The sequence below is a fragment of the Fistularia commersonii genome, chromosome 6 (genome assembly GCF_037954325.1).
Source record: "Fistularia commersonii isolate RoL2024-O1a breed Wild chromosome 6, RoL_Fcom_v1.0, whole genome shotgun sequence".
Taxonomy (NCBI): domain Eukaryota; kingdom Metazoa; phylum Chordata; class Actinopteri; order Syngnathiformes; family Fistulariidae; genus Fistularia; species Fistularia commersonii.
The window spans coordinates 17,890,898-17,918,748 of record NC_141289.1 but is presented as its reverse complement, the minus strand read 5'-3'; the positions used below and the strand labels follow the sequence as shown (position 1 = coordinate 17,918,748).

At 39.3% G+C, this 27,851-nt stretch overlaps 1 protein-coding gene across 2 annotated transcripts; it reads left to right on the top strand.

The window, feature by feature from the left end:
* Positions 1-235: 235 nt before the first annotated feature.
* On the top strand, positions 236-26,501 carry LOC147233559 (kinesin heavy chain-like). Of its 2 annotated transcripts, none has more exons than XM_086148514.1 (26): positions 236-862; positions 2,724-2,811; positions 5,680-5,753; positions 6,309-6,413; positions 6,743-6,791; positions 6,874-6,929; positions 8,209-8,296; positions 8,747-8,871; positions 8,944-9,048; positions 9,615-9,763; positions 12,062-12,210; positions 16,130-16,338; positions 16,528-16,596; positions 18,024-18,230; positions 18,322-18,474; positions 18,567-18,764; positions 19,134-19,251; positions 19,973-20,049; positions 20,137-20,246; positions 20,339-20,440; positions 20,529-20,589; positions 22,415-22,486; positions 22,579-22,683; positions 22,769-22,985; positions 23,065-23,158; positions 24,888-26,501. In XM_086148514.1, exons 1-25 carry the CDS (start codon positions 737-739, stop codon positions 23,139-23,141), a joined length of 2,889 nt encoding a protein of 962 aa, XP_086004640.1. In that variant the 5' UTR covers positions 236-736; the 3' UTR covers positions 23,142-23,158; positions 24,888-26,501. The 2 variants fall into 2 exon arrangements, with proteins under 2 accessions (XP_086004640.1, XP_086004639.1); XM_086148513.1 differs by having other exon boundaries at positions 24,884-26,501.
* Positions 26,502-27,851: the final 1,350 nt, after the last annotated feature.

The window sequence follows — 27,851 nt, the reverse complement described above, 5'->3', positions numbered from 1 at the left end:
GAAAAAAATAATCAGACAACCTCAACCTAAAAACTGACAAATTCAGTTGATTTTATATAAAAACTTTTTAATGCGTCAAATGATCGGTTATTGACCTTTTCCCCTCCCGATTCCGATCAGTCGCCGAGGAGAGGCGCGTATCCTGCGTGAACGCGCACGCAATGACGGCGGTGCTGATGCGGGACGCGGGAGCGCGCCTGCGTTTCCAGAGCGGATGCTGCGGTCGCCTCTGCGCATCCTCGCCGGGCTCTTTCCCCCCCCCCCTCGAAACCCCCCTCCGCAGTCCCTCCCCGCCCCCCTTCCACTTCCACTTCCACGCGTAAAAGATATTTAAAAAAAAAAGAAGAAGAAGAAGAACAAAGTCAAACGGACTTTTTTTTTTTTCTTTTCTTTGCATCGCGGAGGGACGCGGAGCTGCGCGGTCATGGCGAGGCCCGGGGGACAAGGAGGGATCCGGCTCGGATGAAGGACGCGCTGCGCATCGGATCAAGCGTCCAGGCGCGGCCACTCCACGCAACCCGGATTTTTTTTTTTTTTTTTTCTTTTTGATTTTATTGAATTTTTCCACGTTTATCCGGATATGATCTGACTGTTAAGAGAGCGAAAAGAGCAAACAACGACCCCTCTTCCTCCTCCTCCTCCTCCTCCTCCTCCATCCCTCCCCCGCCCCTCGTCGGAGGCCCCCCGACCCTCGGCTCGGACACCACCCTGCGCCTCTGCGCCATCACCCGGAGCCATGGCGGACGCGGCGGAGTGCGGGGTTCGCGTCATGTGCCGCTTCAGGCCGCTCAACGAAGCCGAGATCAACCGCGGAGACAAATACATCCCCAAGTTCAAGGCGGACGACACCGTGGTTATAATGGCAAGTCTCCTCCTGGTTGTCATGGCGACGCCAGTGCGAAAACTGAGCTGTAAACTCTGCGGTATTTTTTATTTTTTTTTTATTTATTTTTTTTTATTTTATTTTCCATGCGGGAGGTGTTGCGGACACATAAAAAAAACAACCAAGGAGTGATAACCAAGTAATAATTTAAATTGAATGTATTTGAAATTTATTTATTTTCAATTTTCTTATTTTAACATTTAATTTATTTAATTTTAATTTAGATTTTTTTCTTAAACTTTATTTTCCCTGCGGGAGCTGCTGCGGACACATTTTATCACCTCGTAGCAACCGCCCAGAAATAGCCAGAATCAGAAGTAAACATGATTTGAATTTATCGATTGGTAACTAATGATAAGCAAATACTGTGAACAAAAAAAAAAAGGAGTGATGATCAAACAATAATTTCAATTTAATTTATTTGAACTAATTTTCTGTATTTAAAATTCATTTTATTTATTGAAACTCTTCTTTTATCTTAATCATTGTAATGTTTATTTTATTTAATATTAATTTACATTTTTTTTACTTTATTTTCCATGCGGCAGCTGCTGTGGACATATCCCCTCGTAGCAACCACCAAGAAATAGCTAGAATCAGAAGTGAACATGATTTGACTTCATCGATCGGTAACTAATTATAAGGAAATAATGTAAACAAAAAAAAAAAGTGCTAATCAAATAATAATAATGATCATTTGAAAAGGCAAAACAGTCGGAGTCAGCCTTATGTGTGACACAGCAGCGGGTCAGAGGTCAGATGTCAAAGGTTACATTGTCACAAACAAGCGGCCTTTATTTAAAAAAATAAAGTCAGCTTTATTTTCAGTTTCTCCACACGCACTGGAAATACAAAGGAATCGAGAAGGTGTTTCTCACAATCACGGTGACGTGAAATTAACAATATAATAATAATGATAATCAAGTCCAAATGAGCAGTCACGTATGGATCTTCAAGTGTCTCGATCATATGTGTTTCTTCTCCGGAGGCTTAGCGGCAAACCTGCCTCATTATTCCGCACCGTTTAAATCAGATATATTTCCCCCCTGGCGTGGGGTGACTCCATCCCCTGCCAGGATGAAAATCTTTGATGAGCTCACACCCTGAAATGTCAGAAATCCAGGCTGCAGAGACGTCTCTTTCGTCATGACAGGGAAACTTTTAAACACCGCATTTGAAAAAATCGTGCTTGAAAACCACCCTCAAATGGTTCTTTTTGGCTTGATTTTCCATAACAAATAGCGAACGTCATCAATTTGACGGAGAAACAGAAATCCAAGCATCAGATATTCACCACGTTCTGAGAAAGGGGGGTTTCTTTTTGGGCTCGTCCTGCACTTTTCCCGACGCCCGTTTGCTCAGAAACGTTTCTGCCCTTTCGTAACAAACTGCAAGTCACCGTCTCATCAATCAACCTGCTCAGACGCTTCGCCGAGGCCCCAATTTGCCAGGGTTTACTCCAAACAGCACAGAAAGGGTCTCTTAACGCTGCTTTTCACAGCGGACGGCCTTTTTCCCTTTCGAGACAAAGGGTCTCCGGGTGCAGGAGCCGTTTCCAGTCAACCCTAGACTGGAAATAAGTTATAACCAAATATCTAATCTCAGCGAATCACAATGTATTGAGTGAAAATAATTGCACACACCGTTTCGTATCAGTGTCACCACTACGTTGTTTCCTGCTATTTCATGCAGCGTCAAGCTGTAGTTTGGAGGATTTGATGTTCAACTCATCCAAATAGATGAAGTTTTTTTTTTTTTAAAGCTTTACGCATCCGTAGCGTGAAAGAGAGAAATCGTGTTTCCGCGTAGAGATTAAAATGTGTGTGTTTTTTTTAAACAGGGGAAGCCGTACGTGTTCGACCGCGTCCTGCCGCCCAACACGTCGCAGGGACACGTGTACGACCAGTGCGCCAAGCAGATCGTCAAAGGTACGGAGGTCCAGCCGATCCGCAACGACAGTGGCGTTGTTACGTAACATCATAATCTCTCCTCTTATCGCAAACGACGGGGCGGCGATGAAACTACAGAGCGACGGGCCGGCAGAGGGCACGCGTTTTCACGGATATCGCAGGTTTTCTCAGACTTTTCGGTACGAGACGATAAGATTTTTCCTGCTCATGACCACTGGGCCGCTGTCCTCTGGAGGTGTGTGTGTGTGTGTGTGTGTGTGCATAGATTTACTGCAGAGGGTGGGGGGGTCTAGCTCAGTGTTTGATCATCAGGAGCCGCCCAGGTCAGAGTGTGTTTTCTCTAACGCTGCTGTTTCGCGAAAGCTATCGGGATTTATGGATGGAGATTCGTCCTCTGTAAGCTATTTCAGCTCAAGTCCATAAAGGAGTTTCAGCTGTGGATCTCCAGGTGGATTTCCAATGGAAGACGATGCAAACGCAGTTCAGTCGCTTTCCTGAGATTTGCTCGTGTAGGTTTGAAAGCCTGTAGCTGGAGGGATAGCGGTGTTGTTTTTGCTACGTTTTGCTACGATTTTTACCACGTTCAGGCCACATACGGCTTAATTTGATGTCGAGGGGGCCGGACCAGTAAAATCATTACCTAGAAGTAACACTAAGTCCAAATTTTTCGTTTGTTTTAGTGTGAAGGAGGTATATCACTTGATAGCCTTAACCTTGACACTTTATATTTTATTGTATTTCTTATTCTCCCTGCTTCCGACTATTATCTATTATTGTTGTGTTTTGCTTAAAACTCTGGCACAACAATTTCCTTCAGGATAAATAAAGTTGTTCTTATCTTATCTTATCTTATCTTATCTTATCTTATCTTATCTTATCTTATCTAGGTAAATTACAATAATCTTTACATGTAATGATCTTCTCCTCTGACAAATACATGCCGAATTAATAATAAAAATGAATATTAAAAAAGAATTGATGAAATGACACCCTAAAAATATTGTTGAGTTAATAGAGAAAATCTTGTCACTGTGGGAAAATTTGCCACAAGAATTTATTAGAAAATTGATTTGTAGCATGTATAAAAGGAGGTTTAATGTTTACAAGGCTATTCTGGTTATTAAATCAATCTTTTTAATTTTGCCCGTTTTTTTAATTTTTGCTATCGTTTTTGTGGTTTTTATATAAATAAGAAAAGAAAAGATTTTTTTAACAATGTCACTAGAGTTTTTTTTTTTCCATCAAAAATAATTTTGTTTTCAAATTTTGATGCAAAAAAATACATTACAAAGTTACTTTTTCATTTTTGCCTGTCCCGTTTTTTTTTTCTTATTTTTTAAACACACTGTATAAAACCCCCAGGTGCATTTTAGAAAAAAACGCATGGGCCGCACTAACATAGAGATTTGATATCAGGCAGGGGGCCACAAAATATTTTTTTCCAAGGGCCGCAATTGGCCACGAGGATTGATATCGAAGCCGAAGTCAACTATATTGTCAATACTGCCATATGTTCACGCATACGGAGCTTTGAGATAGCGTTACTCTAAGACTCACGGTGCAAAAGTACAAAAAATGATAAATAATTTGTCACAGAGAACAACAAATGATGACAAGTCATGCTGAGGTAGAAATTGTAGGGTTTGCGTGCTCAGATGCAGTTGCAGGAACAGCGATAGCGGTGTGAAAGTGCAGTTGCATCTGTTTTACACTGCATTTTTCATTGAAGTGGCCAGACATGACAAAAACACCTGAAGCTCTTAAATACGATCAATGAATGGGCTGAAACTACTTTGACAAATGTTTGGCGAGGGGATGAAGTACACTTGATTTCTAGCAGTTGTAGATCTTTGCGATTTTCCATGGAGATCGTCCGACGGTCTCAAGTTCCTCCCGATCCGGCTCGCCGAAAACAGGTCCCTTCATATTTCTGAGTGGATCGGCCGTCCGACGGGAAGTTCATCTCGGGGCAGAGAAGGACGGGTTCCCACCAGATGCCAAAATAAGATGGATAACAAGAATCTTTGAGCCGCATTTCGTAAAAAAATGTCCAAAATGTAATAACTTTTTCATTTCATTTTGCAATAAAGCCACATTTTGTAATACACTGCCACATTTTGTAAAAAATTTTGCCGCATTATGTAATAAGTTATTACATATTGAGAAGATTATTGCAAAATGTAGTTGCAACGTTTTTAACAATGTAATAACATGGTGCATTATGTAATAACAATTCTAAAGCATAGTTTATTTGTTTGTTCATTGTATTTTATTTTACTTTAAAGTATTTGTAAAAGCTAGGCCTATTATTGGTATCACTGTATTAGCCTAGTAGCAGTACTTAATTACTATCAGTACTCTATTCAAAGATTGCATTAACAGATAATATTCTATAAATTCCACGTTTTTACATTTCTTAGAGAATAAAAAAAGTTGCAAGTGCATTTTGTAATAATCTTCTCAAAATGTAATAACTTATTACATAATGCGGCAAAATTTATTACAAAATACGTTGGGGCAATCTATTACAAAATGCGGCTTTATAACAAAATGAATTGAAAAACTTACTACATTTTGTATGTTTATTACAAAATGCGGCTCAACACGCGGAAAGAGTTGCGCGTCCTGTCGTTGGGACGAGTTAGCTTCTGTCATGACGAAGCGAAGACTTTCATCGGCCGCCCTTCATCACACCACGTTATTTTGCTGTGTCGCGACCCTCGCGTCGCCGTAACCGTGACGGCGTGAGCCTCACCCGGCATCCCGGTCATATTGCTTCCGATATCCCGGCCCGAGGGGTCAGACGGCCTTTATTCGCTCTAGATCACGACCCGGCTGAACCCGAGATTTGTTTTTGTCCAAACCCGTGTCCTCCTGTCCTTCTAGATGTGCTGGGCGGTTACAACGGGACCATATTCGCTTACGGCCAGACGTCCTCCGGGAAGACGCACACCATGGAGGTGGGTGACCCTGATTTATTCACGCCGTTTGTCCCAGAACCCGGACCCGTGACGTGCTTCGCGTCCATCATTGCGCCGCTTGACGACCGACTATATTTTGTCGTTCCCTCCGAAGTAAGAGGATCGCAGGCGTTGTGTAACGGACTTACGCGCAACGTCAAATCCCCTGGAGCTGGCGGCAGGATTCTGGGAATCAAAGCTCGAAAGCGAAGGTTTAAGGCGTGTCAGAAGTTCAGTTCTTCGATTGATGCGCCGGCATCCAAACGCCGCTCGGTGTTCGGAGGGTGACTGTGCGGTTTTGGGATGGTGACTCAGCAGAAAGATGACATTTTGAGTGTCTTTGAGGGATCGGCGTCCTCCCTCGCTTTAGAACGGATACTAATCCTCCACAGCCTAAAGCCTCCATTTAATTTCCCGAATTGATCCGTGTCTTTGTGTCTTCACATTAAGCCTTAATTTCACCTCCGACCCCCGACATAGCGGCTGAATTTACTTGAAACTGACATTCGGGGGGCTTTTAAACGTCCCGTTAATACTCTGGTCATTGTGTTCCAGGGCAAACTGCACGACCCGCAGCTGATGGGGATCATTCCCCGCATCGCCCACGACATCTTCGACCACATCTACTCCATGGACGAGAACCTGGAGTTTCACATCAAGGTTGATGAGTCACGTTTCGTCACAACGCTGTCGTAATGCAGATGAATATCATTCGGCGATGACTTGCTTTTTTGCGAGAGGCTACAATCGTTCAGCTCCTGTCGATTTTTTTTTTTTTTTTTTTTTTTACCGTGCTGCCAAGTCACAGAAGAGCTCCGCATATTCAATTTGGTTGAAATTTGAAAATGTTCACCCCGAAGCCACTCTAACTGATTCAAACCTTTTTTTTTTTTTCCAGATTTGAGAAGAAAATTAAGTAAGCAAACAAAACGAAAACAAAACCACAGTGGAATAATTTGCATTTTTTTTTTTTTTTTTTTTATGCGCAGGTTTCTTATTTTGAAATCTACTTGGACAAGATTCGTGACCTGCTGGATGGTAAGACCGCTCTCTTTTTTCTCCGGTGCACGATATTCGTGTTTCCTCGTGTTCATGGGTTTTTTCTTTTTTTCTTTCAAAGTGTCCAAGACCAATCTTGCTGTGCACGAAGACAAGAACAGAGTCCCCTATGTCAAGGTGGGTGTCCCAAAGAAAGAGCCAAGCACAATGAGTCAGGCAGGAGGCTCAAACCATAATCCATCCGGACGAGACGCGTCATCGGAAGCACTTTGCTGAAGCGAGTTCATACACATGCCTGTGGTTTTCCATGTAACCGATTCATTTCAGTCTTGGGCCGAGATTCTCCGTGTTTACATTCAGTTTAATCCAGAGCTGAGATGAACGTCGGGTCTAAAACATCATCCGCCAGACGTTGTGAGAAGCTCCAGGCCTCCTCGCCTCGGCGGCAGTAAAACACTGAATCACTTTCAGCTTTAATTATTTCTGGACTAACTGAGGGTTCAATCTTTTAGCCATAAAACAAATCACAGACGCAACAAATCAAAGATAAATCATAACAACAACAACAACAACCATAATAATGACAATCAATTCTACTACTACTACCGCTAATAATAATAACAGCAACGATAATACAAATAATAATAATTGTAATAATAATAACAATTATGACAACACCAACATTATTATTATTATTATGGTTGTTGTTGCTGTTATTTCATTATTAATTATTAATTATCAATTATGATTAATATTATTAGTTGTATTATTAATCAGTATTAATATTGTTTTTTATTATTATTATTATTATTATTATTATTATCAATATGCTTTATCTTTGTTTAATTTCGTCTGTGATTTGTTTTATGGCTAAAACATTGAACTCTCAGTGTGTCCATTATTATTATTATTATTATTATTATTATTATTATTATTATTATTATTATTATTATTATTATTATTACTATTATCATACAATTAAACAACAGCCCTCAAGTAGTAAAAACAGTTTCTGCGATTGTTCTGTGTCTAAATTATTGTTTTCTTTTTAGTGTTTTTTTTTTCTTTTATTTTGCCTGTGTTTTTTTTCCTTTTTGCTATCGTTTTTGTGTTTTTTTGTAGAAATCCAAAAACATTTTTCTTATGATCTCAGAATTATATTATTAACGGGATGGAATTAATAAGATGAAATTCATTTTGTACTCCTCCCCACCAATAAGATAATAAGACAATGAAATGTTTGCGCTCAAAAAAAAAAAAGAAAACTTTTTTTTTTTTTTGAACATTTATTAGAACAGGTTCCTTGACAGAGTCACACACATTCTTACAAAACCTCATAACAAGATACACATTATACAATATTCTTTATAGGTCACTTATTTCCTCACTAGTAAAGAAAACTTTGAAACATATTTTCAGAGATGAATGGTTTCTCCCGCTGCGCTGATTTTCCCAGGGTTGCACCGAACGCTTCGTGTCGAGTCCCGAGGAGGTGATGGACGTCATCGACGAAGGCAAAGCCAACCGCCACGTGGCAGTGACCAGTACGTAAAAACATGGTTTTTGATATTTCAAAAAACACAGAACCACGCGAGGAAAATTTGTATAATCCAGCTGCTGCAAGAACAACACACCTGAATGGGTGCAGAGGTCATTGTGCTGTTTTTTTTTACCAGCTTTATTTACATTTAACTTTTGAAAATCTAGATTATTATCTGCTCTATCGCAAGGTTAAGATGTTTTTTAGCAACGAAGGGTGTTCATTTCTCAAATCCTGCAGGCTAAAAAGCGCGTTGCTTGTGTCGTCCTTCATTCGGAGCTTTACTTCACTGCCCCTCTGAACCCCGAGCCGGGCTAATAAAAGCGGCTGCTCGGAAACAAAAAAAAAATAAAATGAAAAAAATAATCACATCATCCATCAGAAGACATTTTTTGAGAAAGCATCTAAAATTATCTTGGAGCCTTTTTGCGAGCGCCATTTCTATTTTTTGCAGACATGAATGAGCACAGCTCTCGGAGCCACAGCATCTTCCTCATCAACATCAAGCAGGAGAACATGGAGACGGAGAAGAAGCTGTCGGGGAAGCTCTACCTGGTCGACCTGGCCGGAAGCGAGAAGGTCGGCGTGAATCCCGAGCCGTCGAATCTGTGTCGGTCGATGAATTCTAACGCGAGCGTTCGATGGGCGCAGGTCAGTAAGACGGGAGCGGAAGGAGCCGTGCTGGATGAAGCCAAGAACATCAACAAGTCCCTGTCGGCGCTGGGAAACGTCATCTCGGCTCTGGCAGAAGGAACTGTGAGTTTCGGATGCACAAATATTATTCATTATTGTATTATCAGCTTTTTCCTTGAAAAAAAATGAGCTAAAAGACAATATAAACAACTGGGAAAAAACACATTTTCTAGATCTTTATTGCTTTTCTTTGAACTACTCTACTACAACGTATTTACATGAATTTGGCTAACTTGACTATATTATTTTCACATTTTGAGGTCATAATTATTGATTTTCGCCTCACACCATTTGTATGCCAAGGCAGTTGCCCTGGTTGTGGTGTTTCATGAAGACGCAAGGCATCATATTGTTATTATCCAGCTCTCCAAGGCAAAGATGAGAGATGAGAACAAGCAAGATGAGTTTCAAGCAAAAACATAACAGTAATAGATAATAGTAGGAAGGAGGGAGAATAAGAAATACAATAAGATATAAATTGTCAAGGTTAAGGCTATCAAGTGTTTTAAGGTCCAAAGTACAAAGATTTGAAGATTCCCTGCGACTGAGGGAAGAGGAATTAGCAGTTTTAAATTACATTCGCAGCATTTTTAATTGACACCTCACTTTTTTTTTTTTTTTTTTTTCAGAAAACCCACGTGCCATATCGAGACAGCAAGATGACCCGGATCCTTCAGGACTCGCTGGGGGGAAACTGTCGGACCACCATCATCATCTGCTGCTCGCCGTCCGTCTACAACGAAGCAGAGACCAAGTCCACGCTGATGTTTGGTCAGAGGTGCGTCTCCACGTCTATTAAAGATACGGTCGATTCACGATCAGCTCCCAGAGACGATGGATTCACTCCATAACCAATGAGGGAAAAGGAAATCTTTTTTCTTTATTTTTATCAACTTAATTCTATATTTAATTCTATAAATATTAATATAGAATATGAACATAAATAAATAATAATATAAATATATAAATTCTGTATCTCTATTTATTTGAATCAGGATAATTTTTGCAGAAAAATATGAAAATATAGGTCGGGATAGTGTTTTCTAATAAGTCTTCTTATAGCTTTTTTTAAAATATTTTTTTTATGTTAACTGGATATAACCACGCCACTGTATCTTGATTAATTCAATGAGTGTGGCCATTCTTGTGTATGTGTATGTATGTGTGCGTGTGTGCGTGTGTGCGTGTGTGTGTGAGTGTGTGTGTGTCTCACTCAATGGTGACTCATTGTGATCTCTCTGAGGGGAGCTGGTCCAGATGGCCCTGAATGTCTCACTGTGCATGAGGTTTTTATCCGTTCTTAGATTCCTGCAGCTACAATGGCTCTGTTTGTTTTTCCAGGTTCATCTTGCTTTTAATATGTTTTTTTTTTGTCTCCTAAAAGCTCCGAAGATCGCTGATCCTCTTTCATTTCACATTTTCCCCGTGTATTTCCTTAAACCTCGCGGTTTTTATTTGTTTGTATGTTGAATATCTGTATTTCTAGGAAAAACTAACTCATCAAACAGATATAAAAACCGTTTATTGTCTTTGAACATGCTGCAGGTTATCTGTCAAAAAGATGTCCTCATATTATGTTTCAGATTACATAATAGAATCTATATATTTACATTTGAATGAATCCTTCACTATCCTTCTAATTAAAATAAAAACATTATAAAAGATATTTGATATAACAGAATATAATATATATGTTATGTATATGTAACATATAATATATATATTCTATTCTATAATATGATATAATATAATATAATATAATATAATATAATATAATATAATATAATATAATATAATATAATATAATATAATATATATCATAATATATATCATATCATTTATATATATAATATCACATATATACAATATATACAATAATATTGTATTATATCATATATAATGTAAATGTTATATATTATATAAGTATGTATCATATTACATATTATATATATATATAATTTTATAGTATTATAACATATATATATATATATATATTATATAGTAATTTTTTTTTATATACTATAAATCAATGTTTAGAACATGAAATATCCTGAGGGCATCAGAGATTCACTCCCTATTCATGTTATTGCAGAGATGCTGAATCAGCTGTAAAAAAAACAGAGCAACTACAATACTTTTTGATATTTGCACTTCAAGACAGGGTTTTCTCTTGATGATGTGTGACGTGTATGTTTGTAGCAGACGGAGAAAAACAACAATTTTCTGTAAATCCAGAGGATCCCGAACAAAGCGCTTACATCATAAACCCTACAAGTGTCAGCAGGGACGGAGGGGAGGATTGATGAGTGATTATGGAGCTGCCATCTGCCCCCCCTCCTTCCCCCGCTTGGGAAAAAACATGTTACGTTGACAGGACTGTCTCAGAAAATTAGAATATTGTGATAAAGTTCTTTATCATCCGTAATGCAATTACAAAAACAAAAATGTCACACATTCTGGATTCATCACAAATCAACTGAAATATTGCAAGCCTTTTATTATTTTAATATTGCTGATTATGGCTTACATCTTAAGAAAACTCAAAAATCCTATCTCAAAATATTAGAATATCATGAAAAAGTCATTTTTGTTTTTTTAATTGCCTTACAGAAGATAAAGAACTTTATCACAACTTACTAATTTTCTGGGACAGTCCAGTACATCTTAAGGGACATTTCTGACGTCCGAGGAAAGATCCTGACGTGAGGCTGCCCTCTGGCAGGCAGTTTGTGGAATCACAGACCAGAAAATATAATTAAGATATACTTAATTGATCCCCATAGGGACATTCTTTTGTCACAGTGCATATGAGTATAAAAATAAATAAGAGAAACGATTGAAGGATAGCAACAGATAGTAGTTTCACTTTGAAACAACAACAAAAAAAAAACTTTTTTTTTTCATTTTTTTTCCTCAAGTTATTTCCAGGGTTACAAAATTTTCGTGCTGTCAGCACAATAGCGGCTCAATTTATCGCGCGCTTTTAAATATCTATGTAGAATTGACCCAAAACGAGAAACAGTCACGCATATCTTTGATTTCTCCAACGTCGGGAATGATCTCTGTTTCGTCTCAGAGCGAAGACCATCAAGAACACGGTGTCGGTGAACCTGGAGCTGACGGCCGAGGAGTGGAAAAAGAAGTTCGAGAAGGAGAAGGAGAAGAACAAAAGCCTGAAGGGCGTCATCCAGAGGCTGGAGGCCGAGCTCAGCCGCTGGAGGAACGGTGAGATGGAAGGACGCTTTGAAAACTCGGTCTGGCAGCCAAAACAATGAAGCTTCTGATGAAAAGAAAAAATTTGTCTCGGATCTTAAAAAAGGCAGCGCTCTTGAAACGTCAACCTCGGGAGACGGGGTGACAAAAGTGTGGTCTTTAAAATATGTGTGTACTGAAAATCCCTTTCCTCGGTTATTTTAGTTGATTTATTTTTGGAAAAATTGTTATAAAAAGAAATGGAAAACGCACCTTAAGGTAAAACCAAAGATCATCTGGAAATGTAACTTTCCTTCTAAAAATAGGAACAAGGAATATTAATGATTGTACAGAAAAAGCATAACATTCTTTACATTTATTCATATAAATTGTTTATTTTACCTATAGCACAGTCTAAGAAAAAATAGAATATTGTGATAAAGTTCTTTATCTTCTATAATGCAATTACAAAAACAAAAATGTCATACATTCTGGATTCATAACAAATCAACTGAAACTTTGCAAGCCTTTTATTATTTTAATATTGCTGATTATGGCTTACATCTTAAGAAAACTCAAAAATCCTGTCTCAAAATATTAGAATATCATGATAAAGTCATTTTTGTTTTTTTAATTGCACCACAGAAGATAAAGAACTTTATCACAATTCCCTAAAACTCACGGTTGAAAACATAACATATGTGAAACTCAAACCGCACATCCGTCCCATAATCATGTTTATTTATGCAATCCTGGGCACCAAGCACACAGTAAGGAATAATTTAACATCTGTTTTTGTTTTTCTCTTTCCCATAAGTTGATCTCAGTGAGCATCTGCCACAGCATCCTCAGACCTTTTCCTCTCCGTTGCCTAGCAACCAGAGAAACCCTCCCTTCCCCCTCCACCTCTGCTCTTATTATTTCCCTCTGAATGTCAATATCACTGCCATCCTGCTTCCCCTGCAGACCAGATACATACATGAAATACATAGCACACACACACACACATACACACACACACACACACACACACGGAGACATATGCTGATGCAGTGTTTTGAGACCTGAGTCAGCCTCTGGCTTAGTGCCGACTCCCTTGTTTACTCGAGGAAAACCAACTGCTTCGTTTCCTCTCTTTCTGCTGCCACGCATTACAACCGAATCTCCAATTTGTAGCCACTCATGAAAATATTCCAAAAAAAAACAAATAAAAAACAGACTAGTATTTTATCTATCTGAATCTTCTTGGTATGAGCATGTGACTTTTTAGAGATATTTCTCCTGAACATGTAAGATAAGATAAGATAAGATAAGATAAGATAAGATAAGATAAGATAAGATAAGATAAGATAAGATGAGATGAGATAAGATAAGATAAGATAAGATAAGATAAGATAATAAAGAATTTAATTATTACTATTTATAGTAATTAGTAATTATTTATTAATGTTATTTTTTATTTTTTAAATGATGTTTAATTAATTGTTATAATCATTAATTATTTAATTTAATTATTATGATTAAGAATAGGTGCCTGTGAAATAATGACTTAGATAATAATAATAATGAGGAATCTAATAATTATTATTATGTAACAATTTATTATAACTATGATATTTTTATTAATATTATTTTTCAAATTACATGTTTGAATCATTCATTATCTAATTAAATGTTTATTATTAAGAATAAAGTGCCAATAAAATACAGGGATTTCTTCTCAGCCTCTGTAATAATAAGATAAGATAAGATAAGATAAGATAAGATAAGATGAGATAAGATAAGATAAGATAAGATAAGATAAGATAAGATAAGATAAGATAAGATAAGATAAGATCGAAACAAAACACAGAGATGATTGCATTTAAGGGTTTTCTGTAGGTTGAATGAAAGTTATTTATTTTGATAAAGGCGTTCAAGTCAAATTAACAAAGTTTTTTTTTTTTTTTGCAGCATAAATGTAAAAAAAGGACTCTGCAAAACAAACAAATGTGTTGATTCTGAGTCAATTACTTATCTAAGACTTTATAGATGTATTGTTCACACTTTGGTTTTTCATCACATAGTCATATTCCTATTCTATAATATATATTATATTTCATTAATTTAAATGCTTTCTGATAATTCCGAAATGCCTTGAGCTGCAGATTCACATTCAACAACATTTTGGTTTCAATATGTTAAAACAATGCAGAATTTTTAAATCTGAAAGTATTATCCTTAGGACAAGATAAGATAAGATAAGATAAGATAAGATAAGATAAGATAAGATAAGATAAGATAAGATAAGATAAGATAAGATAAGATAAGATAAGATAAGATAACATAACATAACATAACATAACATAAGATAAAGTTTACTGATGTCCCTAGGGGGAATTCTTTTGTCATAGCAGCATGACAGTTATAGTATCAATAAATATGAATATACATAGAAATAGAGAGACATTTAGAAGATAATTAGAAGATAGCACAAATAAATAAACAGCCGAGACAAAACTTTCCATGACTCTCAAGAGAGATAAAAAGCAGCAATGTAATAAAAAACTATTAAACGTTAATACTATAATACATAATATAATATATATATATATATATATATGATATAATATAGTTAATACTATACCACCAAGGAGCTCCACTGACCACCACAGGAGGTCTTTCCTATCTGAGGCTATCAGACTTTTTAATTCCTCTTCCCTCAGCCGCAGGGAATCTTTAAATCTTTGTGGTTAACAGTCAACAGTTAAGACAATTTATATTTCATTGTATTTCTTATTCTTCCTCCTTTCTACTATTATCTATTACTGTTATGTTTTTTACTTGAAACTCTGGCACAACAATTTCCTTCGGGATAAATAAAGTTGTTCTCATCTCATCTCATATAAACGTTATTGAGCCCCATAGGGGAGATTCCTTTGTCACAGCATTGTAACAGTTATAGTGTCAATAAATATGAACATTAATATAAATAGAGAGACAATTAGGAGACAATTAAAAGATAGCAAAAGACATCCATAAATAAATTGACAGCAGAGTGATCAACAGCGACAACATCAAGGATAAGAATGAAAAAAAAAAAACAGCAAGGGTGAGAATAGACAACCAAAACAAGGATTAAAAAGGATAGAACATGGTGTTGAGTGACAAAAGCAATAACAAAATAAACAGGATGTGAATGGGCTGAGATCAATAAGAATAAAAACAGACAATGGAGTTCGAGGAGTTGGGAGTCCAGACTGCTGTTATCCAATCTGATGGCACAAAAGGAGAGTCTAAAGAAGGGCGGGAAAACTACGGCCCGCGGGCCACATCCGGCCCGATGCTCTTTTTAATGCGGCCCGCCAAAGATTGGTACGGAATTCATATTTGATGTGAAGGATTGAATGATCGGATCAATGAATGTGGGAGCGCAAACTGGAGATTATTTCATTTTTGAAGCTACTTGAGAACACTTCAATGACCTCGCCAGTCCTGACGCCGCCCCACCGGCCCACGATAGCGAAGAGGGGTGTCCTTCCTGGCAACCACACACTGGTAGAAGGCCTTGAGAAGCCCGCTACAGACAGATATTTATGTAAATTATAATTTAAAGTCCACATCAGATTAATCAGCCCTAACTGTGCAGGATAGGTAGTAAATAGAATGAATGAATGAACATGACAAAATCTGCCTAATACATTCGTGTAGCCACACTTTAAGTAAAGAGGTAAAATTTGACTGAAGAGAACATTATTTCTCTCTCATTTTCTAAGCTTAACTTAGCTTATTTTCCTCAAATGAGCCTAAAACATCTGCACCGATCTTCAAGGGCTGGCTTGCATTTCCGATTCTTCTTTTTTTTTTTTTTTTTTTTTCAAGTTTGAAATGTTTTTTTCTCAGAAAGCATAAACATGTCCCGCTTGTCACATCATGACATAAAAATGAGAGAAACCTCTGTGTCTCCTCGCAGGAGAAAATGTTCCTGAGGAGGAGCAGCTGAGCGCCAAGGACCAGAAGAGCACGGAGCCGGCCGACAACGCTCTCTTCATCGAAAACCTCCTGCCGGCAACAGCAGGAGGAGGTGGTGGAGGAGGTGGAGGAGGAGGTGGAGGTTCCTGTCAGGAGCGCAGCAAGTACGAGGAGGATATCACCAACCTCTACAAACAGCTGGATGACAAAGTGAGCAAGATGTTTGTCCTCCATTATCCATAAGATGTACTTTTAATTATCTCATCTTTTGCTGATATGAATTGTCCAGGTGTGATTTGTGAAGCCTTGAACTTCCATTCCTGCCATTTGCGCGAAGCAATTACCTTTCCAGACCATAAACACCCTGTTTTTCTCTCTGCGTCCACCGACCTGCTGCAGGATGATGAGATCAACCAGCACAGTCAGCTTGCGGAGAAACTCAAGGAGCAGATGCTTGACCAGGAGGAGGTTTGGAATATTACACAATATTCCTTATTTAATTTGATTTATTTTATCTCTCACTGTAATTTGGAGTGATATAGAATGTTGATATGTAGCAATTAATTCATTAATTGATATTAATGGTGCCTACTGTTAGCTTGATCTGTATAGAACATGGGTGCCCACACTTTTTTGGCTTGCGAGCTACTCATAAAACAACCAAGTCAAAATGATCTACCAGCAATAAAAGTTATAAATATATTATCCATATTTATTATATATATATATAGAGAGGGGCACTTATTTATATTTATATATTATTATACATGTTTATATGCAATTATGCAAATATACACACACCAAGTATGCTTAATATTTAAAATGTGTATTGTTTGCCTGTCATAACAGCATGAACATGTATGGCATAATACATTTGTGTGCTTTTTTTGGCCACTGCCTTGTCCTGATGACATGTTGCACTGAATGGGCTCAAGTCAAACAGGTAGCTTTGGTTTTTTTATTAGGGCTACCTGTTTGACTTGAGCCCATTCAGCCAAAAAAACAACAAAAAAACAGGTAGCCAAGCCAAAAAAAAACAGGTAGCCTAGCCACCAAACAAACAAACAAAAAAACAGGAAGCTCAGCCAAAAAAAAAAAAAACATACGCAAAAAAACAGCTAGCCCAGCCAAAAAAAAAACAGGTAGCCCAGCAAAAAAAAAAAAAAAAACAGGTAGCCCAGCCAAACAGAAAAAAAAAACAGGTAGCCCGGACAAAAAAAAAAAAAAACAGATTGTCCAGCCCAAAAAAAATCAAACAAACAAAAAAACAGGTAGCTTAGCCAAAAAAAAAAAACAGACGCAAAAAAACAGCTAGCCCAGCCAAAAAAAAACAGGTAGCCCAGCAAAAAAAAACAAAAAACAGGTAGCCCAGCCAAACAGAAAAAAAAAACAGGTAGCCCGGACAAAAAAAAAAAAAACAGATTGTCCAGCCCAAAAAAAATCAAACAAACAAAAAAACAGGTAGCTTAGCCAAAAAAAAAAAACAAACACAAAAAAACAGGTGGCCCAGCCAAACAGAAAAAAAACAGGTAGCCCAGCCAAAAAAACAAACAAACCAAAAAAAAAAAACGTAGCCCAGCCAAAAAAAAAAGGAAGAACAGGTAGTCCAACCTTAAACACGTCAATCAATCAAGTTCCCCAGTTGCACAGTTGGGATGGATGATAACCCAAGAACCTATTTTTAATTTTTAATTTATTTACATGCGTCAAAGGTTTTTTTGCAAGGAAGGGCTCCGCAAATGACTCGCGTTGCCTTTGCGATCGACCAGTAGATCGGGCTTGACGTGCCGGGCGCCCCGTTAGAGAAAATTGAAACAATGATTTTGCTACTCTGATTCTGTTCAGTGCGCGCGTATATTTCCCTCATTCATTTCTAATCCGCCCATGTGTTTTAGCTGCTGGCATCGACACGGCGTGACTACGAGAAGGTCCAGGAGGAGATGTGTCGGCTGCAGATGGAGAACGAACTGGCAAAGGAGGAGGTGAAGGAGGTGCTGCAGGCGCTGGAGGAGCTGGCCGTCAACTACGACCAGAAAAGCCAGGAGGTGGAGGAGAGGGACCAAGCAAACCAGCAGCTGAACGAAGAACTGCAGCAGAAGACGGTGAGCAGAAAAATCAGTGGAAATTTTCACCTTTTTTATCTTTCAAATGTTTAGTCACCCTTTGTGTGTGTGTGTGTGTGTGTGTGTGTAGGCCTTGCTGTTGGCAGTGCAGCGAGAGTTGAACCAGCTGCAGGAGCTGAGCGGCCTGCAGAGGAAACGAGCTGCCGAGGTCCTCAACCTGCTCTTGCGGGATCTCAGTGACATCGGCACCATCATCGGAACAGGCGACATCAAATCGGCGACGGTGAGGGCTGACGTACCCGCACACACACACACACACACACACACACCTCTCACATACCTTCCATCAGCACGTTAACTCTATCGTCTGGCCAGTCGTCGGAGGCGAAGACCAACGGCTCGGCGGTGGAGGAGGAATTCACCGTCGCTCGTCTTTACATCAGTAAGATGAAATCGGAGGTCAAGTCTCTGGTCAACCGAAGCAAGCAGCTGGAAAGTTCTCAGGCCGACGGCCAGCGCAAGATCCAGGCCAGCGAGAAGGAGCTGGCGTCTTGTCAGCTGATCGTCTCCCAGGTAACAGAGAAACACGCAAGGATACCAATGTTCTTATACTTAAATGTATTAAACTGTAAGCATCTTCTGAGGGACCTTCAGATATCTGTCCTGTTTGGAGCTGCGTTGCTTATTTAATCATGATTAAAATTCTACGAGTAAGTTGTGCAAGTAACTATTATGATAGTTATTGTATTATCGTTATTAATTATCATATCGTTCTAGTAATTGTACGATAATTAACACAAAATCTAATTAGTATCTAGTATCAAAATCTAATTTTCAATTGCACCCAGGGGACAAATTCGATTTGAATTTAAATTAATATTTTGATTATTTCCTGTTCAGTTCTCGTCTGCCTGTGTTTTTAACTTGCCGTTCGCCCCTCAGCATCAGGCCAAGATCAAGTCCCTGACGGACTACATGCAGAACATGGAGCAGAAGAAACGGCAGCTGGAGGAGAGTCAGGACGCTCTGACCGAGGAGCTCGCCAAGTTCCAGGCTCAGGGTCCGTCAGAATTTTGTCGCCAATTAATATCCCGTTTTTCCTGGTTATTTGTCTTCACATGCTATTTTTAGAGATATTTTAATAAAAAAACATCTAATATCTAGCTAATTTTAAATCACTTCAATGATAATGATAATAATAACATTTATGTTATAATAATAATAATTATTATTATTATTATTATTAAAATAATTAAAATATTTATATAATATAATAATTATAAAAAAAATAATAATAATTATTATTATTAAAATTATTATAACATTCTAACATTATTATTCAAGTGATTTGTTTTTAAATAAGCTAGATGTTGGAAGATTTTTAAATCTAAAATACAAATATGATAATTCTTAATAATAGCAATAATTCAAATTATTATTATCATTTGTATTATTATCATTGTTTTATTATTATTAGTATAGGTAGTGGTATTATAGTGATAGTAATTGTAATAGCAGCAAAAACAACAACAACAACAACTACCACTGATACTAATACTTGTACTAATACTAATACTAATATTGATAATGATATTTATGAAAAATAAACAAGGGTTTTAATGTCAAATTGAAAAGTATTTATTTGTCTCATTTATTCATTTTTTTTTTTACATTTCTTGTTTTTGGATGCCGAAGTGAAATGAGTTGTTGTGGATCAGTTTTTTCAGCCCCATTTTGTACCGTCTGAAATCGTGCAACGTGAAATCTGTGTTGCTTTTCAGAGAAAATGCACGAGGTGTCGAGGGAGGACAAGGAGAAAGAGGACATCAGCAGGCCAGATGGAGACGAGGGCATCAAGGTGATGCCGCGACCTAAATGATGACATTTTCTCCTTCCTGTGATCGTTTTCGGTTTCGTCCGTGACCCGCGCTCTCCATCTTTTCAGAAGTCGCTGGAGGAGCAGCTGGAGAGCCACAGGGAGGCTCATCAGAAGCAACTCAGTCGCCTCCGAGACGAGATCGAAGACAAGCAGAGGATGCTGGACGAACTCACCGAGTGAGGAGACGCTGATAAAACATCACGGAGAGATGACGGCCATCCTGTGAAAGCCATACCATTATGTGTGTGTGTGTGTGTGTGTGTGTTAGTCTGAACCAGGGTCTGTTGCTGGAGCAGGGCAGACTCCTGTCGGACTACGACAAGCTGAAAGCAGAAGAACAGGAGAAGGACGCGAAGCTGCAGAAGCTCATGTCAGTTCGGTGATTGGGATGTGGATCAACTTGGGTATTTCGGGATGTTTTTGGCCGGTCTGACGTCTGCTGATGTTTGTCACCCCAGGCTGCTGAACGAACAGAGGGAGCAGGCCAGAGACGACCTGAAGGGCCTGGAGGAAACTGTGGTGAGGAACGCAAAAAGAGATGTTGGTGGTTGACAGCGGATTTTAAGAGGAAACAAAAAACTGTCCAAGAACGCCATATTTATGGAGCTCTTCGTGTTAAGGATCACAAAAACATTTCATCACCTTTCGAACTTAAATGCGTTTTTTCTCTAAATTAGTGCAGGCTGGCTGAAAGATATCAGTTTGAATACAACAACTTATAAATATTTTTTTTTAAACACAAGTAGTATATGGTACCAGCGAGTGCTCTTGAAGGGGTTTTGTAAATTTTAGAAGAGATCCAGGGATTGAACCCGCAACCTCAACTGTTCGGTGAATCTGAGTCGACCGTCAGGTCCGACGTCGGCATCAATATCTGTAAAATTAGATTGTCACAAGCATTTATTTATTTCATCTTAAGACTTCCGCTGGAGAATTTCATCGGAATATCTGGTTCAAACTGAAAGTTTTCACAGAAAGAGGGTTGAACTTTTACCAGATGATCGAGTAAAAGGCTGCATATGAATCTCCTGGAGTGGCAAGGAAGTAAGTTAGACTGGTGCAGGACATGTATGCTATCTGTGAGAAAGTGGTGAGGTGTGCCGTAAGGGTAACGCAGAAGTTAAAGGTGGAGGTGGGACTCCATCAGGGATCAGCTCTGAGCCCCTTCTTATTGTAGTAGTGATGGACAGGCTGACAGATGAGGTTAGACAGAAATCTCCATGGACCTTGATGTTTGCAGATGACATTGTGATCTGTAATGAGAGCGTAAAACAGGTTGAGGAAAATCTAGAGACATGGAGGTATGCTCTGGAAAGGAGAAGAATGAAAGACAGAATATATGTTTGTGAATGAGTGGAACCCAGGTGGAACAGTGAGGCTACAGGAGTGGAGATCAAGGAGTTGGAGGATTTCAAGTACTGAGGGTCAACAGTCATGAGCAACGGAGAGTGTGGAAAGAGGTAAAGAAACAAGGGTGAAAGGAAAGGTGTACAAGACGGCAGTGAGACCAGCGATGCTGATGGCCTAGAAGCAGAGACAATGACCAAAAAACAGGAGGCAGAGCTGGAGGTTGCAGAAATGAAGATGCTGAGGTTCTCTTTGGTTGTGACCAAGATGGATAGGATCAGGAATGAGTCCATCAGAAGAACAGCACGGATCATCTGGTTGAAACTAAAAAAACAGTTTTCATGGAATGAGGGTTGAACTTTTACCAGATGATCGAGTAAAAGGCTGCAAATGAATCTCCTGGTTCCTCTCCTCGGCAAACAGATTTGGAACCGTCACACCTGAGATGACAGCTTCAAACACGCGTCCCTGTCTGAGCTATAAAAAGCTAATTCTTCATGAATTCTTTTTTTATCGGACCTCTCTTTTTCACGTAGTTCCAACCCAACATTCCCTTTTGATAATTGTGGACAAGAACCAGGATGTTTATAGAATCTATGAATAGTTGGACCTTGTAAGGATAAGTTTTTTTTTTTTCTTTATATGGGGGGGGGGGATCAAATACATGGCTTTTGACAACATGAGTATTTGATTTTTCTTGATTTATTCATTTTGAGAATTTTGTTGAAGAGATGGTGTTTAACTGTTCAAGGATGTATTTTTAGTTCACTAGATCTTTGTTCTAAAAATAATAACAATCAACGTGAAAACGAAAGGTAACGACTGTGCAGCTGATCCTGGTCTGACGTTCCGTTAAATTTAGAGCTGAAATTTCTCGACAGGTATTTGATTATTTTTTTATCTATCAATCGCAATCCCAAATAGTAGTGATGGAAATTGAAAACGAGCTGTTCAACAATTTAACGTGAGAAAACGATGTATTTTCTTGTCTTTTCAGGCCAAAGAGCTACAGACGCTGCACAGCCTCCGCAGGCTGTTTGTCCAGGACCTGACCACGCGGGTGAAAAAGGCACGTTCGTCCTTCAACTGTGTCCGTCTGATCATAATTGCAATAAAATAAAGTCTGACTGGGATTTTTTTTTCCTGTCGTTCTCGTCGCAGAGCGCCGAGCTGGACTGCGAGGAGGGACTTGGCAATGTTGCCCAGAAACAGAAGATCTCCTACTTGGAAAACAACTTGGAGCAGCTCACCAAGGTTCACAAGCAGGTAAAGATGTTTCAGCAAAGACTAGCTGTCTCTGTGTAGAACTAGGAATTTTAAACTTGGTGACAAATGGTCACCTCCCGGTCAGCTCGTCCGAGACAACGCTGACCTCCGCTGTGAGCTGCCCAAACTGGAGAAGCGTCTCCGAGCGACGGCGGAAAGGGTGAAAGCCCTGGAAAATGCCCTGAAGGAGGCCAAGGAGAACGCTATGAGGGACCGCAAGCGGTACGAGCAGGACGTGGGTCGCATCAAGGAGGCGGTGCGGGCCAAGAACCTGGCCAGGAGGGGCTACTCCGCACAGATCGGTAAGCTGACACCAACACACCGCATTTCGCCATAATCCCGTACACCGGGCTGAACCGGCTTTTTATCTGCGTGTCTCAGCGAAGCCCATTCGGCCGGGCCACCACCCGCTGGCCTCCCCCATCAGCGCCTCCATCAGAGTCGGAGGCCACAACTAAACCAACTAACCATCACTGTGAGTTGTCATTTTAAGATGCTCAAGATACATTCGTATTATTTTCTCATAGAACGGCTTGGTTTCTGTCATGGTACGCACTCCAAACCTCAATTTCAACCAATACAGGTGAACTAATATTTTTAAGAATGCTGGCATCCCAAGTGTTTATTAATTCATTTATCAATACATTTATTTACTACAGTATTACAGATGCAATAATTGCTTTGAGAATGTTAATAGAGAAGTACAGAGAAGGTCAAAGGGAGTTGTATTGCACTTTTGTAGACCGATAAAAGCATATGACAGGGTGCCAAGAAAGGAATTCTGGTATTGTATGAGGAAGTCTGGAGTGACAAGGAAGTATGTTAGACTGGTGCAGGACATGTATGCTCGCTGTGAGACAGTGGTAAGGTGTGCTTTAGGGGTAAAAGAGAAGTTCAAGGTGGAGATGGGACTCCATCAGGGATCAGCTCTGAGCCCCTTCTTCTTTGTGGTGGTGATGGGCAGGCTGACAGATGAGGCTAAACAGGAATCTCCTCGGACCATGATGTTTGCAGATGACATCGTTATCTGTAATGAGAGCGTAAAACCTCTCATTCCACTCTGGAAATGAGAGAAATGAAAGTTGGTCGCAGCAAGACAGAATATATTTTTGTGAATGAGAGACTATCGACTATCAACTATCGACTATCAACCAGAATGAAAGGAAAGGTGTACAAGACGGTGGTGAGACCAGCGATGCTGAATGGCCTAGAAACAGTGACAATGACCAAAAGACAGGAGGCAGAGCTGGAGGTCGCAGAGATGAAGATGCTGAGGTTCTCTTTGGGAGAGTGACCAGGATGGATAGGATCAGGAATGAGTCCATCAGAGGAACAGCACATGTTAGATGTTTTGGAGAGAAGGTCAGAGAAGCCAGACTGAGATGGTTGGAAGGATAGTGAATATATTGGGAGACGGAGCTGCCGGGCAGGAAGTCCAGAGGAGGACCAAAGAAAAGATTTCTGGATGTAGTGAGAGAGGATATGAAGGTAGTTTGTGTGAGAGAGGAGGATCCAGAGAATAGGATTAGATGGTTGATTCTCTGTGGCGACCCCTGAAGGGAAAAGCCAGAAGAAGATCAACGCTCTTATTTACAGGACTGTCTCAGAAAATGAGAATATTGTGATGAAGTTCATTACCTTCTGTAATGCAATTAAAAAAACAAAAATTACTTGTTCATGATATTCTAATATTTTGAGATGGGATTTTTGAGTTTTTTTAAGATGTAAGCCATAATGAGCAATATCAAAATAATAAAAGGCTTGTAATATTTCAGTTGATTTGTAATGAATCCAGAATGTTTGACATTTTTGTTTTTTTAATCGCATAACAGAAGATAAAGAACTTTATCACAATATTCTAATTTTCCGAGACAGTCCTATGTCTATTTATTCACTGCTGTCATTCATCCGTTCATTAATCTATTTCTTCAACTTGGGATGCTTCTGCAGTGAAATATGCAAACAATAACTTTTGTTAAAAAAAAAGGCAGGAGGGAATAAGAATCAATTTTCTAGACTTATTTCCTCTCACTACGGCAGAAACACCGAATGAAATCAGCTTTTCCGTGCGTCATTGAAAACCGCAGAACTCATTATAACTCGTATTGAAACAGTAATTTGATGCGTTCGACATGCTTTTGCTCCGGAATTAAACTGGAGGAAAATAACGTAAGGACTAAAGGGGCCCGACTTCTTCCAGACAGATCCTGATTGACTCAGCGCATGTCCACTTCACCTGGAGCCACGGGCGTCCGAAGGCCATCACCGCAAACTGTTTCTGCTCAGAGACCCGGTATACTTTCTGCAACCCGATGGGAAAGATACCGTAGATTCATTCGCAAAAGGTAGAAGCCTCATTTATAAACGTCAATGTCTTCAATTGTGCCGCGAAGGAAATCCGATCACATCCGGTCGTGATTTTCCCGATGATCCTTTCATTTGTATTTATAATTATGCAACAATATGTAACAATTTATAAATGAGGCCTGGAGTTTTTCCTGGAGAAAAAAAAAACAAAAAAAAAAATAGAAGCTGATAGCATCACAGCTTCTGATTTTGCAGTTTATTTTGATGTTTAAAGTTTTTTTTTTTTTTTTTCTGCTTGCTAGTGCTTTTAAAGCTGCTCCGAACCTGTAGAGTTCAAATCAGATTATTTTGAAGTCAGTTCCACGATACTTCATACGGAAATTCAGTCTTATTCACTCGTCAATCAACGATCTCGATTACCTTCTGTACAGACAACGTCATCCTTGCACTTTTGATTTCCATGAATGTTTCTATGCACCAAGAAGTCGCCTGCAAAAATATATTTCAGTGGGAAACTGAAAGTGAAAATGAATGAATGAGCAGCACACAGCCAAAATAATCTTAATCAAATTCTGCTTATATATTTAGACCCATGAAGTTTATGTGTTCTGCTGCAGGGATGCTGACCTGCCAGTCAGTCTCTCCCTCAGTTGAAGGATAAAGCCTATATGGAAACCCCAAAAATGTACATTTATTTGTAAATGAAATACGGCCTTCGGTTGGAACAGTAGGCCGTACTTCAAACGGGCTTTTCGGTTTTTGAACGTTCTGTATTCGCTCTGTCGAAACTCTCGATCAGCCACTCGGAGCCTTTCAAACAGAGATCGCTAACAGAATATTTCTCCAAAAGTCACTAATAAATCTCAAGGGACGACAGGATCCGTCCGATTGGCTTTTTTTTCCAACCTATCACGTGCCTTCAGAAACACCCGAGCAAAGTATAGCATCCTTTGAATCATAAAAATTGCGATATATTTCTTAATATATGAAAAAAAAAAAAACAATTCTTGACTTCTTCTCCAAGTAAAAGCAAGAAAGGGTCGATATCGATGAAAGATCTTTAACTCCCAATCAGAGATAGCGTCTGTCGCGTTCCTTCGGTCTGCCAGTGTGTTCTGATCGTAAATTATTCTCTCTTTACGAAACAAATGTGAGGATGTCGCTTAATGATTCGCCGCTTTTCTTCAGCCCGGACGTTCCCAAAGAGTCCGAACCCTGCGTGTGATTATCCGCCGCTTCATTTGTTTCCATGCAAACCGGCTAAACGCGCTGCGATGTTTGATGACGAATCACTGAATGTAAGTGCATGGAGGAGAGCTTGTGTTTATGGCATGCTCAGGGAGGACAGACTGAGGCAATCTTTATGCACATTTACCTCATCCTGATGAGTTTCTGTCTGAAAATGCATTTTTTTTTTCTTTTTTCTTTTTTTTTTTTTGTTTTGTTGCTGCGGTATCATCTCTAAATATACTCAACTGATGCAACTAAAGCCAATAAATATGTATCTACTTTTTTGGGTCATTGTGTGTTTGAAGAACAACTCCTCCGTGTTTTTGTCATGATATAATCTTTAATCCCTATACATATATTTCCCTCTTTAACATTGCACGTTATCCTCGTCGGTTTCGGACAGAACAGACAGATGGTGTATTTTGGTCAGGTCACGATAAAATTAAGAAAAAATAATAAATAATAGAAAAATCTTCCTCACACGGTCACATAGAAAGTTCTACATATTCAATACAGCAATGTAACAGGACAGTTAAACCATTGTATCTGTACAAATACATTTTCACTTTTTTCCACATATTTCATATACTTTATGATATACTGCACTTCTGGCCCACGAACAGAAAAACGAGGCGATTCGACCCCGATTCACTGAGTCTTTCAAGGTTCCCGAGGGGTTTTGTGTTTCCTCTCCGAGCCCCCCCCCCCGGCCGAGTGATGAGGGTGAGAAGACTCGACAGATGCGCCGAGGATCGCACCGGGATTTTCATTTCAGACAGCCTGTATCGGTAAAAAAACGAACAAACAAAAAAAAAAACAACTGGAAATGAATCACGGGAAAATATCAGCGTGGCACTTGGCGAACGGACACGGCTCGAGAGAGGGGTTTCGTTTCCGAGCAAACGCTCACCTCGACGGCCCGGCTTTCCTTCCCGATGCTCAAACTAAACCGACGTCGTTCATAAAGCGCAAGAATGGATCCGTCCGGGGTTCATCGGGGTGACGTTTGTCGAAGCTCGATTTTGAAAGGTTTGTTTACGGCATCATGTGTCAATGAGACGCTCTCCTCTTCGCCTGCCCTTCGCTTCTGTTCCATCACCTCTCAAAACATACCCAGATGCATCAAGGGATGTCACCAGATCCCCACAAAGTGATTTGAGTGACAAAATAAAACCCTGCTCATGGAGGATTTACTGAAAGCAAAATAGGTCTGGACCACCTCTGAGGTCAGCACACCTTGAGTCTGAGTCTGGATGGACGCGCTCCGTAGCTGCCTCGGTGCCGACCGCAGGTCCAGGCTCCATTCTGGTCCGAGCGCAAACCCAAGATTTGACTCGCGACTTTAAGAACACCCTAGATCAGGGGTGGGCAAACTACGGCCCGCGGGCCACATCTGGCCCATTGGCCTTTTTAATGCGGCCCGCCAAAAATTGGTACAGAATGTATACTTGATGTGAATGATTGAATGATTACATCAATGAATGTGGGAGCTCAAACAGGAGATTATTTCATTTTTGGAGCTAATTGAGAATACTTTTTTGCTTGGTATACTTGGTTTTGAAGGCTACTTGAGAGCCTTCAAAACCAAGCTGGTTTTATTTTCAAAGCAAATGTATAGCATATGTATTGTT

Excerpts from the sequence above, each read along its gene's own strand:
- LOC147233559 (XM_086148514.1), top strand. The coding sequence starts at position 737 with ATGGCGGACGCGGCGGAGTGCGGGGTTCGCGTCATGTGCCGCTTCAGG. Across the intron at positions 2,812-5,679 it reads CGCCAAGCAGATCGTCAAAG|ATGTGCTGGGCGGTTACAAC; the intron begins GTACGGAGGTCC and ends CTGTCCTTCTAG. Across the intron at positions 18,231-18,321 it reads AAGAACTGCAGCAGAAGACG|GCCTTGCTGTTGGCAGTGCA; the intron begins GTGAGCAGAAAA and ends GTGTGTGTGTAG.